Source organism: Eleutherodactylus coqui, chromosome 6 (genome assembly GCF_035609145.1).
Source record: "Eleutherodactylus coqui strain aEleCoq1 chromosome 6, aEleCoq1.hap1, whole genome shotgun sequence".
NCBI classification, from domain to species: domain Eukaryota; kingdom Metazoa; phylum Chordata; class Amphibia; order Anura; family Eleutherodactylidae; genus Eleutherodactylus; species Eleutherodactylus coqui.
Genome location: NC_089842.1, coordinates 177,508,946 through 177,521,619, shown reverse-complemented (window position 1 = coordinate 177,521,619; position 12,674 = coordinate 177,508,946). Strand labels below are relative to the sequence as shown.

Below are 12,674 nucleotides of genomic sequence, written 5' to 3'. Positions count from 1 at the left end.
GCCCATTGATTTCAATGGGCCCTTAAATACATTACATGGCTCTTGCATGCTGTGCAATGTGCTTGCGAGGTTTCCAATTGAAAGCAATAGGAAACATTTCGATCCCCTATCACTCATGCAAGAGGGTCAAAATTTCAAAAAAATGATGCAAGGAGTTTTTGCATGAAAATCGCTTCGCCTCTGTGGGTAAAACCCACGCTGACAAGCGTGATATTGGGCAGAGTTTCTCAGCGAGATATCGCGCTCACCTGTGTGTGGGTAACCTTAGGCTAGATTCACACAAAGGTTTTATCGCATCAAGTTTGCCGCGATAAAACGCAGGCCGAAAATTGCGACCATTTGATGCATTGCATTCCAATTCATTTGTTCAGATGGGCGATTTTCCGGTGAGTAAAATCATCCGAAAAGATAGTGCGTACGGTGTGCATTCTGGTTGGCTGTTTTTTCGTCTGTCTGGAAGAGCTGGTCTGGACCTATCTTTTGCTGAAATACACCGGACAGTCCCATAGACTTCTATGGGAGGCTACGAGAGCTACCGGAAAAGAAAGGTGGGAGGGAGTTTAGCAGTGGCTCTGTTAAACTCCCCCCCCCCACCAGCAAAGGGAGGGGGCAAGGCGGGGTGGGAGATTAGCACACTAGCTCTGGTAAGCTCCCACCTCATCTTAACCCCTCCCCGGCAGCTATCAAGGGGCAGAGAAGGGGAGGGAGTTTAGCAGAACTCAACTCTTCCCCACCGCCCGACTGTATTCCAGGCTGCAGTGTATACACGCCACAGCCCGGTCGTCTGAATGGGCGTTGAAACGGTAGATGCAACTACGACTTGGTCATGGCTGCCTTTCCTTCAAGCGATTTTTGGCAGCGACACCGGTGGCCGGAAGTCGCAGCGCCCGTGAAAAGGAGCCCTTAGTATGTATTATTAGTCCAAGACCCTACACCTGCTTTGATTGACCGATGCTGTCTATATAAGTAGTTCTGGCCAGTCAGAGCAGCATGTAGTGTCTCATGCTCCTTTTACACGTTTCGTTTGCCAACGAATTTCGTTTGCCCAAGCGAACAAACTGGTAACGTCATCACCAGCTTGTCAATGGTCGGACCGCCTGTTTAGACTGCACGATTCTTGTTTACAATCATGCAGTTCTCGTTCAGCGTTTCCCCTTTTTATGTTCCTTCTTCCTTATTTGCACATTTTTATGTAAAACACTTAACGATCCGGGTTTAACCTGCTGGACAAGTATACGAGCAGACGCTGATTTTTATGCCAGATGAAATTGAACGATGAGCGAGAACCTCACAATTCGCATTCAGTTTAAAACGCAGGTAACGACTGAATGACACACAATTATATTGTCCGGTTTTGCTTGTTTGAACGATTTTCTGAATAATACTTCAGTGTAAACGCACCTTTAGACTACTGATGTATATATACTAATGCACAGAAGTGGTTCGTCCATCTTTGTTTCTTCAGGTCCAGTGGGGTCACTTCACTAAACTTTAATATATGTCCTTGCTTTGACAGGTAAACAAGGACATAAAAAGTTTAATACAAGATCATTTTTCAAAATAGTTGCTTTCAGCAGCTCTGGAAGTTCTGGTGTGGCCCACGGAGATCTTTCCTATCACTCGTTGTTTTCTAACACGTTTAATGCAAATCTACAGATAATAGGATTTGATCACTGACTAGCAACTTACACTAATGACAACCCTACCTGTAGAATTATGTACTTTCAGCATGGTGGAACGCGCATGTTGATATGAATAGAGGTATGGAGGCAGCAGGGAAAAGCAGCTGCTAGATTTCTATCGCGTGGCTTCATTGGAAAGGGGCAAGAGGAATTTTCCACCAGAATCCAAAGTGCCAAGTTAGATTTTGCCTTGCATTATGCCACACAGGGGCGTGGCTATAGAGTTTGCAGAGGTAGCATCCGCTACTGGGCCCTGAAGCCTTAGGATGCCCAAAAGCCCCTCTATCATAAAAAACACCAGTATTATAAATGGCATATGGTTGGGGGGCCATGTTACAGATTTTGCATTAGGGCCCCCTATATTTAGCTTCTGCCTAATTAAAAAAATTCTAGCAGTGTAGTTGCCTACTGGCGTTGCATCGATAGACTTAAGAGATCCAATGATGCAGCAGAAAGTTGTGGGAGGGCCTCCATGCTGAACTTTTGCATCCGGGCCCACGAGCCTTTGGCTATGCTTCGGATACCACATTAGGTCTTTGGCAGGTCCTGTTGAAAGTTGCTTGATCCATCAAGATGTAACCACCTCAAGCAGCAGTTTTACGTCACATTGCAGCCACATAAAAGGCCTTTACTTGGGTCTCTAACCTTTGAGGGTCTTACTAAAAATGGTAGAATGCAAAACCATATGCACTTGAAAGACAGCAATTCTAGGCGTATTCCAAGTTGAGACATGTAGGCACTGGCGTCACTATAGGGGATACGGTTGCACCCGGGCCCAGGAGCCTTAGGGGGCCCATAAGGCCTCTCTTCTCCAGGGATTACTCTGGCTGCCACTATGGAGTCAGGAAGGATTTTTTTCCTCCATAGGAGCTAATTGTCTTTCTGGGTTTTTTTTGCCTTCCTCTGGATGAACAAGGGGGAGGTTAAAACAGGCTGAACAGATGGACATTGTCTGCAGCCTAACATTACTCAGTACTATGAATAAAGCATTACAGTTGGGGGCCCTATTCCTATTACAGGTTTTGCATTGGGGCCCAGGAGCTTCAAGTTACGCCTTTGCATGTAGGTTATAGTAAGCTAATGGCAGGATAAAGTACTCTAAACATCTCTTATAAAAGGTTTTATGTACTATAAAGTAGGTATAACCCAATAGCAAACTCAGACGTCTGCTTATAAAACTTCATTTAAGAATAGTCCATTTCAATATAGATCATCAAGCAACACAAAAAGTATCCAGAAACACCGTATGAACTACTTATCTCTGAGCAAAAACAGCTCAAAAACCACACAATAAAAGCTGTGATAAATGTGGTGAAATTCCCATCAATAAAGGCTTACCTTCCACCATGATCCAGATGGCCTCCGATACGGCCTTCACTCCAATAGTTTCAGCTTCGCACCAGTATTTTCCAGCATCTGGACGCTCAACGTTTTTTAAGCTGAAAATGCAGTAGCAGAAGAGTGTTAACCGAGCTCGACTTATTATGCTTCTCAGTAACTACATTTCCGTATATAAAATATCAACATAGGATTTATCTGCTCAGCGTTTTCATTTTTCTTTTTAGTGCTTGGCTTGTCAAGATAATTTTTCTTTGTAAACGGATGGCCTTACTGAATGCTCCTATGGTAGGCAGGAAGCTGCACATCACCGTATAAAAGACCCCCAAATGGGATAGAATGCATCAACCCTGTGCAGAGCCTCAATATATCTCGATGAACAAGCCTCTTAAATATTTTAATTTTTTTGTACAAGAAAAGCATAACATATCTGCCGAGATACTGTATCCTACAGATGGCCATTTCTAAATTCAGCTTCTTCCGTCGGATGACCGGTCATTAGACAAGAAGCTGTTCAAATATTCCAGCCAAAAATGATCAATCCTATACAACATTTATGACTGCTAGAGCTTCTAATGAGTTGATTGCCACAAGCGACTGTACAAAAATGGATTCTACATGGTCAGACAATTCCACCCATGTAACCGATACGCTAGCTGGGTCCTCCGCAATCAACCATAATTTTTGGAGGGACCTGGCACTGCAGAGGAATCGTATTCCTGCTGCCATCACAGGTAGAATTATGCATCAGCTAGTGTCCGATTCTCCAGAGATGCTCTTCATAGCCACCCTTTACTCCAGATAAATAATGGAGGTTCTGAATGACAGATTCTGCTCTATTAACTCAGAACTCCCTTATAGGGTACTTAATAATGTTTTCTAAGCTAGACAACACCTTTAATGGACTGTTAACCCTTTCTAATCCAATTTGTATCCTGGTTTTTCTAGGGGGCTTACTCTTTCTGCCGTTATACAATGGCGCTATATGCTGGCTAAAGCCAGTACTGTATGAAGTGACACGTTGGATAGGCTCCGACAGCAGAGAGGCTGGCAATATACAGTAAGAGAACCCCGACAGATGTCTTCCAACATCAGAGCTGTATAGCCTTAAATCATAATGTCTTCACAGGTCAGATAGTGGATTGGAAAGGGTTAACAGACTTATGCCAACTGTTCTATTGCTGCTCACCCAACAGACTCTTAGGATATCTAATTGATAGGAGTGGAAAAGATATATCAAGACACATTCTAACTTGATGTAGGTTGACCCTGACCATTAAAGACATACCTTAGCATATAGTTGTGACTGCTGTGTATAACATAAGGCCTCGGAGCTAAGAACAAAATTGGTAGTGAAACCCTATATATTAATTAATTCCATTGCTCTATACAGGCTTCCCTTTATTAGATTAGGCTAATGTAAGCAGATGCTTTTTGTTAATCTAGAAAACAATAGATTGAGCACAGAGGAGGAGACAGAAAACTATCCAATACGTGACAGAGTTAAGACCCTTTTACATGGCAATATAAATTGGAACAAGCAGTAAAGCAGTGATCATATATCATCCGCTTGACATGCATCTACACTAAGAACTGGCCATTTACCATACTTGCAGTTGTGGTTTTTTGATTGCTCAATGGATCACTTCCTATGTGTTTACAACAGTTAAAACGGGCATGAGGGTGGAGGCTGGCAGAGGTAGTTTTAACATATGTGAAAACAGTGCTAACAAAAATATTAGTCCCACCCAGTCCCAGAGGGGCTAAGAGACTAATAGGAAACAGCACATATTATCACATCACACCTCTAATCAGCAAATCATTACGATGCCCGTTAATAATTAAGAATTTGCCGCAGACAAACTATTTTTAGGTTCGCATGCAAGATGTGATCAGTGAGAATCTAACGATGTATTGCAGATCATTCAGTCGTTGCACGTTTACATTAACAATTATTAAAGCAAAAAACACCTAACTTAATTATTCACACAATAATTGTGCCGTGTAAAAGCCCCCTAACACAGGATTCTTATGTCTCCACTACAGTACATATTGTACAGAATGCCTTTGTAAAGCGCCAAGTGAACCCTCCTTGGATATCAAAAGCAACCCGCCGTATAATCGATCTCTGCTATATCTGCATCTATTTTAAGAGTACTGAATACTGTGCTGCGGGTAAGCTGGTGCCTATATAAGGAGAGATTTGTATCATTTGCTTACATCCATTAATAATACACAGACCATTATTTCCAGAAGCAGCCGGATACCGCACCTGAGGAAGCTGATCCAATGATCTTCCATCACTGGAATGTACATTTGGTCAGCGCTCTGCACTGCGATGCCATCCTTCAACCATTGGATCTCTGGCAACTCCATGCCCAATAAACTGCAGTTCAGCTTGGCTTCATGTCCTTGAGAAACTGTGAGGTTGTACCCACGGCCTATAAATTGCAGTCCAGAGGTGTTTCCTAAGTAGAGAAGGAGAAAAAGAAGCATAAAATAAGCAAATATTTGATGCACAATGACTGCAGGCAATCTTCCCTATATACACATTTAGAACAAGAGCCATCTCTTCGCTCACCTCTCCATAGTGAAGTGGCAGAAGATAATCTCTCTAAAGAGCACTAAACCGAGATTCAATTTTATCTACAACAAAAACTAATAAAAGGAAGATCCGGAGTGAGGGACCCTGCGCTATCATGTACGTATACCTCCGTAAGACAATTCATTGAAGTGCAGCATATTAGATGTCCAGAGCGTTCATTGGACAAACCATAGAAAATAAAATACTGTCAAATTTGTCAATTAACCCTTCACAAAAGGCTTTTTGCCTACTAACGCTCTCATCAAAATTTGAAAGACGGAAGCCATTGTATGCAGTATAAAGAGGTTGGCGTCACTCAGCAGTGAGGTGGGTAGGAGGAAGCGGGGACAGGCAGAGACAGGGCTTTGTTTTGTAAAGGGATATTAAATAGACTGCACAATTTTATATTTATATATATGCGGTCCTTAATTAAACACCAGGCAGATTTTCACAATTAGTAAACTGGATGTACTAGCCTGATGTACCATACCAGGGCCATTAAAGCAACCCACCGATCCTGGAGCAACAAATATGGCTGAACTGCTTCTTTGACTACTTGATGCTCACCGTGTATTAGTGTGCATCAGTAATCTCCATGTTGCTCTGACTGGACAGTACTGCTTATGTGGGCAGCACTGGTCAATCAAAGCAGTATGAAACTAATGATGCATACTAATTTAGTATGCAATAGGTAGTCAGAAGCGGTTTGGCCATCTTTGTTTTTCCAGGACTAGAGGGTCTCTTTTAAAAAGGCGTGTTCATCTCAGACTTCTAGACAAAAGACATAAAAGTCTTTCTCAAGAACTTGGCTTCCCTGCCTCCAAGCAGGCTGTACAACGAGATAAGGCGGTTTCTATAACTCCCATTTACTTATGTGGGAGTTAAAGAAACCACATAATAGTCTTGTTGGCCTTCTCGATATTCCTGGCTACTTGGCCTATGATTGGAATATCCCGTTAATTCTTTCACTATAGTCAAAGGGAAATTTTCAAGGTTCTCTATGCACTTTAGATCCTTAAAAGAAGTTCTACCAGAAGCAATTTGTCACCTATTCCTAGGATACGTGATAAAAGTCTGATCAGTGGGGATCTCACTGCGGAGACCTTCACGGATCCAGAGAATGGGGATCCCATGTCCTCCCTCCTTCTCACTGTGGGCTTACTGCATTCCTTACAGTGATCGTGAGATTGAATGGAGCGATGGTCGCACCTGTTAAGCACCATTCCATTCCTATTCAATGGGAATACCGGAGATAGCCACGCCAAGTACAAGTACTTGCATATTTCCATCAGCCCCATTGAAATGAATAGAGTGGTAGCTGCACATGTGCAGCCACCAATCTATTCAATATGAGGTCATTGCAGATGGCGCTAGTGATCCTGCAGTGACAAGGAGAGAGGGACAAGGAACCCCTGTTTTTTGGGATTGGTGGGGGTATTAGCGGCGAGACCCCCACCGATCCAACTTATCACCTATCCTAGGGATAGGTGACTAAATTTGATTCCATTAGAATCCCTTTAATGCCACAAACAACCAAATGGCTACAATGTACTAGGCTGTGCTGCAGAAGTTACCAAAACTACATCACTCTGTAGGGAAATCTGTATTTATTCGAGGGGGTCTGTATTTAGAGACCCAGATGGGGTTTGCATTTGTTTAGTGGATCTATTCAGGACTCTATTGGCTTGCAGGTTACCATTTATACTTCAAATGTCCTATAAAATTAGGCAAGGTGCTTTGAATGCTACTTTTCAGACTCTCCCTTGTATTCCTTCTCAAAAGTATGAGGTTACATGACCCTAGTACGGTAGGTCCTGGAGTTTCACTTTATTTAAGACCACATATTATACTGATAGATCCACTGAAACTTCCCAGTTCAGAACTGGAAAAAAAAGTAAAAATAAAAATGTTATTCGTATTTCATAAAGGATTTAGCAATTTTCTATCTAAATCACAATTGAGAATCTAAGCTCAGTCAGTGATCATTTGCATGTTGATCTGTTTATTACAGTCTTCCCCCTCTCTGTTCTTTACAAGACTGTCATTACCGGGGAAAGTAGGTGGTGGGGATACAGAGGATTCCATTAGTCACTGTATATTTTTGGCCTACCATTTCTATCACAGCTCTTCACTAGAAACAATGATGTCACTCCTACAAATTAACAGCAAAAACCCTAAAAGACGTCACTAAGGCTGTGCTCATATCTGCGTCGGAGGCTCCATTCAGAGCTTCTGTCGCAGATCCGGTCTGAGATGCCAGCAAAATAGCACAGCACTCTTTTGCCGCACAAAGATGGGCAGCAAAAGATGATGGAAGCCTGGTGGACCTTAATATAGTGAACGGGGTTTAGTCAGGTAGGGTTCATGTCAGCGATATGCCAGGTCTTGTACTTCCCTCAGTTTCATTGTTTGGCTCTATACATTTCCATTGTTCAGCTATGTAATAGTTCATGTGAACAGAACCAGAGACAAAAAGGCGAGAAAGGTATATATCAGGAGGGCTTCCTAGCCAAACCATGGAATGCATAGTCAGACCAAGTCTGCCAGATATGGAGATACTTTTACTTAGCCATTGTCTGCTGTGGTTAATCCCGAATTTGGACAAGGACAACGGTTTTGTTAATGAGGCCTCTTCTGCACCCTTTAATAGAATCAGAGTCTCAAACCAGTTAGCTTTACAGCGCTACAACCCAGTTCCTCTGCAGGCAGGGTCTATGAAAATCCCATTCAAAAAGTACTCTATATACAAGTGAAATGGGTAGTTTTTACAATCAGATTTGGCAGTCAATCTGCAGTATGTTGTAGTAAATAGTTAGTAAATGAGAAAAATATGCAAGAATTCAATCATAGCTATCCATAAACCAAATATAAAGTGCTGAATGCCATATACCGTAGGCCAGACGAGTATGAGTGGTAATGGGGGCAAAAAGTGCCTAGGCAGAGGTATAGCTTGGGTTGCACCAAGGGGCACATTCTGTCCCAAGCACCCCCACAGTAAGGGACACGTAGAGTTGAAGTCCACTTAACTCGGGGTTACGTTATAGTCTTCTACAAACAGTATATCTACTGTATAAGCACTGCTAGCTGAGTAGGGTGTGGAGCTCGTACTGCAGTTCAAGAGAGGGAAAGTCAATTGCAAATACTTTTGAGCATAGTCCTAGTCACCCAGTGCATGTTGTCTCTGTACATACATTATCTTCATTAAAACCCTTGGTGTTACAGGCATATTTTTTTAAGCTGTACCATATAGTGTATTTCTTTCTCGTTTTTAATTGCAATCCAGTGAGAAAAGGGGGGGGGGGGGGGGGGGAACAAGTTAGACCATTGTTTGGGTTTTGTTTTTACAGCATTCACTGTACAGTAAAAGGGACAACTTAATTCTGTGGGCCAGTGGGATTACAACATCTAAACTACAAAATTTATGTAGTTTAGGTTTTCCTAGTTTTAAAAAATATTTAAAGTGCACCTAACTTTCCAGAAGAATCATCCACGTCTGTGTACATGAAGTGTAAGGCTACATTTGGCCATTGTATGTCCATATTTCATCATTTTTCCGCTCTGCAGGATATACACCTGATTCTCAATTTTCTCAGCACTCGAGAGGAGGCTGCTGTGCTGTGTTTTAGAGACTGTACACAGAGAAGTCAGATTCTGATCCCTGTGTGTAACGGACAGGGACATAATATGTAGGACAGTAAAGTGCAGGACTAGGTAGTAGAGATGTAAACAGCAGCAGATAACTCACCATTCACTCCAGCAGGATGTTTTGTGTGCCAGTGTCTCTCCCTCCCCTCTGCTCTCAGATTACAGTGAATAGGGTGACTCATTTTTTGTCCTCCACTTCCAGTTCTGTTATGGGGGTCTCCAGTAACACACTTTATGGACACACGGGCTCTCCCTTCCTGCATGTTAACTCTATAAAGTGATTTTTCAGCACAAACAATTTTAGGTAAATCAAATAAATGGCTTTTACTAGTTATCACACAAGCACAAGTTGCTAGAAAAAGTTAGAGACCCCTAATGTTTGTATTTTATCGTTTACGGCGCTTTGTGGGCACTCATTTTTTTCTGGGGCAATCTGTAGTTTTTATTAGTACCATTTTAGGGTACATATCACTTTAAGCACTTTTTATTCAGTTTCTTTGTGAGGCAGGGCAACATAAAAAAAGGCAGTTATGGCTTAGAGTTATTTTTTTTTATTTGGCTTTCAACACATTATATAATGCAATATTTTAATAGTTTGCAATATTTAATACTTTTATGGATATGGCAATACCAATTAGGTTTACTTTTTAGTAGTATTTTTTCAGTAGCATGGTTTCATAATCCTCCACCACAGTAGGCCTGGAAGCCATTCTTAGGCCGCCATATAACTGACAGGCAGGCTGAGACTGCATGGCGGTAGTGATTAGTTTATAGAGGGAGCCCCCCCTCCCTCTAACTATTTATATGTTGCAGTTGCCATTGACCTCGATATCCGAGTGGTTAATGTCACTGCCCATTGTTTAGTATGTAGTGTACATAGCCTGTTGTAAATGACCTGGACTTTTGTAGTAAGACTAGAGGTCCCCGTTACCAATATTGCCTTGTGTTATATCTTATGCAGCAGACAATCTTTGAAGACTGTTTTGTTTTCTTCTGTTGGCACGTAGGTCTGTTACTGGGCACAATGTGCCAAATGTAAATATGATGAAAGTGCCATATCAATTAGCTACAGAAAAATACCACAGTAATTATGGCTAAACACAATAATACCATAATGCTAAAAACCTTGGGTCCTGAAGCTACTGCTAAAGCATAGTGAATATGATGTTGTGTTATCAAATGCTGCACCAGATGTACAGCCCCATAAGGCAAGGATTTATACAGGGGGACTGCATTTTCTATCATTCTTAAACGTCCAACAGAATTGCACAGTTATACAATAGTTTAGCATTGGCAGAACCAAATTAAAAGTCTTAATCAGTAGTCCAACCAGTGGCATTAAAGCCACATCTGGTTCATGACCCAGTTTGGTTGGCTGCTGCAATGTTGAGTTATGAGCAGATGCACTGGTAGTTGACGTTATTGTAGATATATTCTAAGCACCAAATAGTTCAAAAGTAGAATATAACGTTATCAGTTTCAAAAGGTCTTCCTTCTCTACATCCAATAGGTCCATTTTTGAGTTGGACTTGGCTCCCAACCATTAGTCAAAGTAGAATATGGCTGACAAGGTATAAAAAGGCTTGGAGACCTCCAACCTAAATGATCAGACCATAAGAGAATGAATGCCCAGAAATTGAGAATATCAGTCTAAGGCCCAACGTCCACGAGTGGATCAGATTCCGCATGCGGGAGCCCGCAGCGGAATCCGACCCTGGCTGCGGCCGAGGAAACTGCTTACCCGTCCGGGTCTTCTGTGTACCTGTTTGGGTCTTCTATTTTCTTCACTGCGAATGTGCGCGGAAGCGTCGGTGCGCTGCTGCACATGCGCAGTGGAGTTTTTTTTCTTAAACTCCTGCTTTCCTGTGGAATCAGCGGCCCATCCGCAATTCAATTGATAATGGGCCGTGGATTGGACATCTTCCATTGATTTCAATGGCAGCCATTCATGCAGGAACCGCACTGAAATGGAGCATGCTGCGATTTGTTTTCCGGAACCAAAAGGTCCGCAAAACAAATCTGCATGCTTTTATTCATGTGCAGACGCCCATGCTTCCTTATGGGCAGCTTGATTAGCGAGTGACCTGTGCGAATTCCGCAAATCAGATCTGCCCATGGACATTGAGGCTTACCCAACCATTTCTGAACACGCAGGGCAAATGTAGCATTACATCGTACCCACAGAAAAGAGCGGATGTATTTAGTCTGCCACTGTTGAAGCTCCCAAGTCTGGTTCATAAAGCGGGATCTCAAATGGGAAACTTCCCCCAATAATGTCCATATGCTCTAATGCAGTGTTCCCCAACTCCAGTCCTCAGGGACCGCCAACAGGTCATGTTTTCAGGATTTCCTCAGTGTTATACAGGTGATGTAATTATTGTCAGTGCCTCAGACATTACCACAGGTGTTCTTACCATAGAAGATCCTGAAAACATGACCTGTTGGTGGTCCCCGAGGACTGGAGTTGGGGACCCCTGCTCTAATGGGACCACCTTTCATAGTTCTATAACTACATATGAAAGACACAATGTATATTTAGGATTTCTCTACATTCCCCTATTATGAGGACAAGTCAATACATGTAGCACGTTCCTGAGCATATAACCATTTACAGTGTGATCACACTCATTACATCTTACTACTTTATTAAGCTCATCTAAGGCTGCCTGTCCACGGGTGAGTTGTCATTGCGTTATCCACAGCGATAATCCAGACGGAGGTAACGTAGTGAACGGTTTTCATAGGAGAACTATGGAAAGCGCAGCCAGACGTCCACGAGCAGAAAATCATAGCGATTCTCTGCTCGTGGGATTCAAATTACGGCATGCTGCGATTTTCCGCGGTGAGCCTATCTATTAGATAGGCTCACCGTTGAGACTTGTCAGTTCTCCCCTCTGCTCCCCCACGGCAGAATATTGCACTTCTGCCGTGGACGGGAGGCCTTAATGAGGCAAATCTCAGCTTTTCACTGACAACACTTTTTCATTAACACGTTCATCTACTAAAGTGCTAGATTACATAATGCGTTGCCAGTTGTGTGGCATTTACCATTTAGGTGGTACGCAAACATCTATCAAGTTTTTAACATTATGGGTATTAGGCATCATTAATGCGGTTACTTAGGAAGGCAACTCCAGTGTTTTATTGAAGTCATGGGGGTCTGGTTTTCCTTTCCATGAGCCAGAACAGAAAGCATTATTTAAGAGCAGCTCCCATTCTGGCAATCTCGATCCATTCATATAATACATTCATCTGAATGCTTGGATGGCCATGGCTTACCCTGGCAAAATTAACTATTTGCTGGAAGTGGCAGTAGCTGAAACCATGATGATCAGAAAGCTGGGTGAAAACAAATAAGTCTAATTAATGCTTCCATATGATTAAGGTTGTATTTGCCACCACACATCCCAGAGCACGTGCCTAAG

The 12,674-nt window shown here is 42.4% G+C and overlaps 1 protein-coding gene across 1 annotated transcript in view; it reads right to left on the bottom strand.

Moving 5' to 3' along the window:
* Positions 1–12,674, bottom strand: part of TYRO3 (TYRO3 protein tyrosine kinase) — a 173,954-nt gene that overhangs the window by 99,958 nt on the left and 61,322 nt on the right. Inside the window, exons 2-3 of the mRNA XM_066608303.1 lie at positions 5,293–5,488; positions 3,021–3,121 (exon numbers count right to left, since the gene is read on the bottom strand). Coding sequence (XP_066464400.1) covers positions 3,021–3,121; positions 5,293–5,488 — 297 coding nt within the window. The remainder of the gene's footprint in view (positions 1–3,020; positions 3,122–5,292; positions 5,489–12,674) is intronic.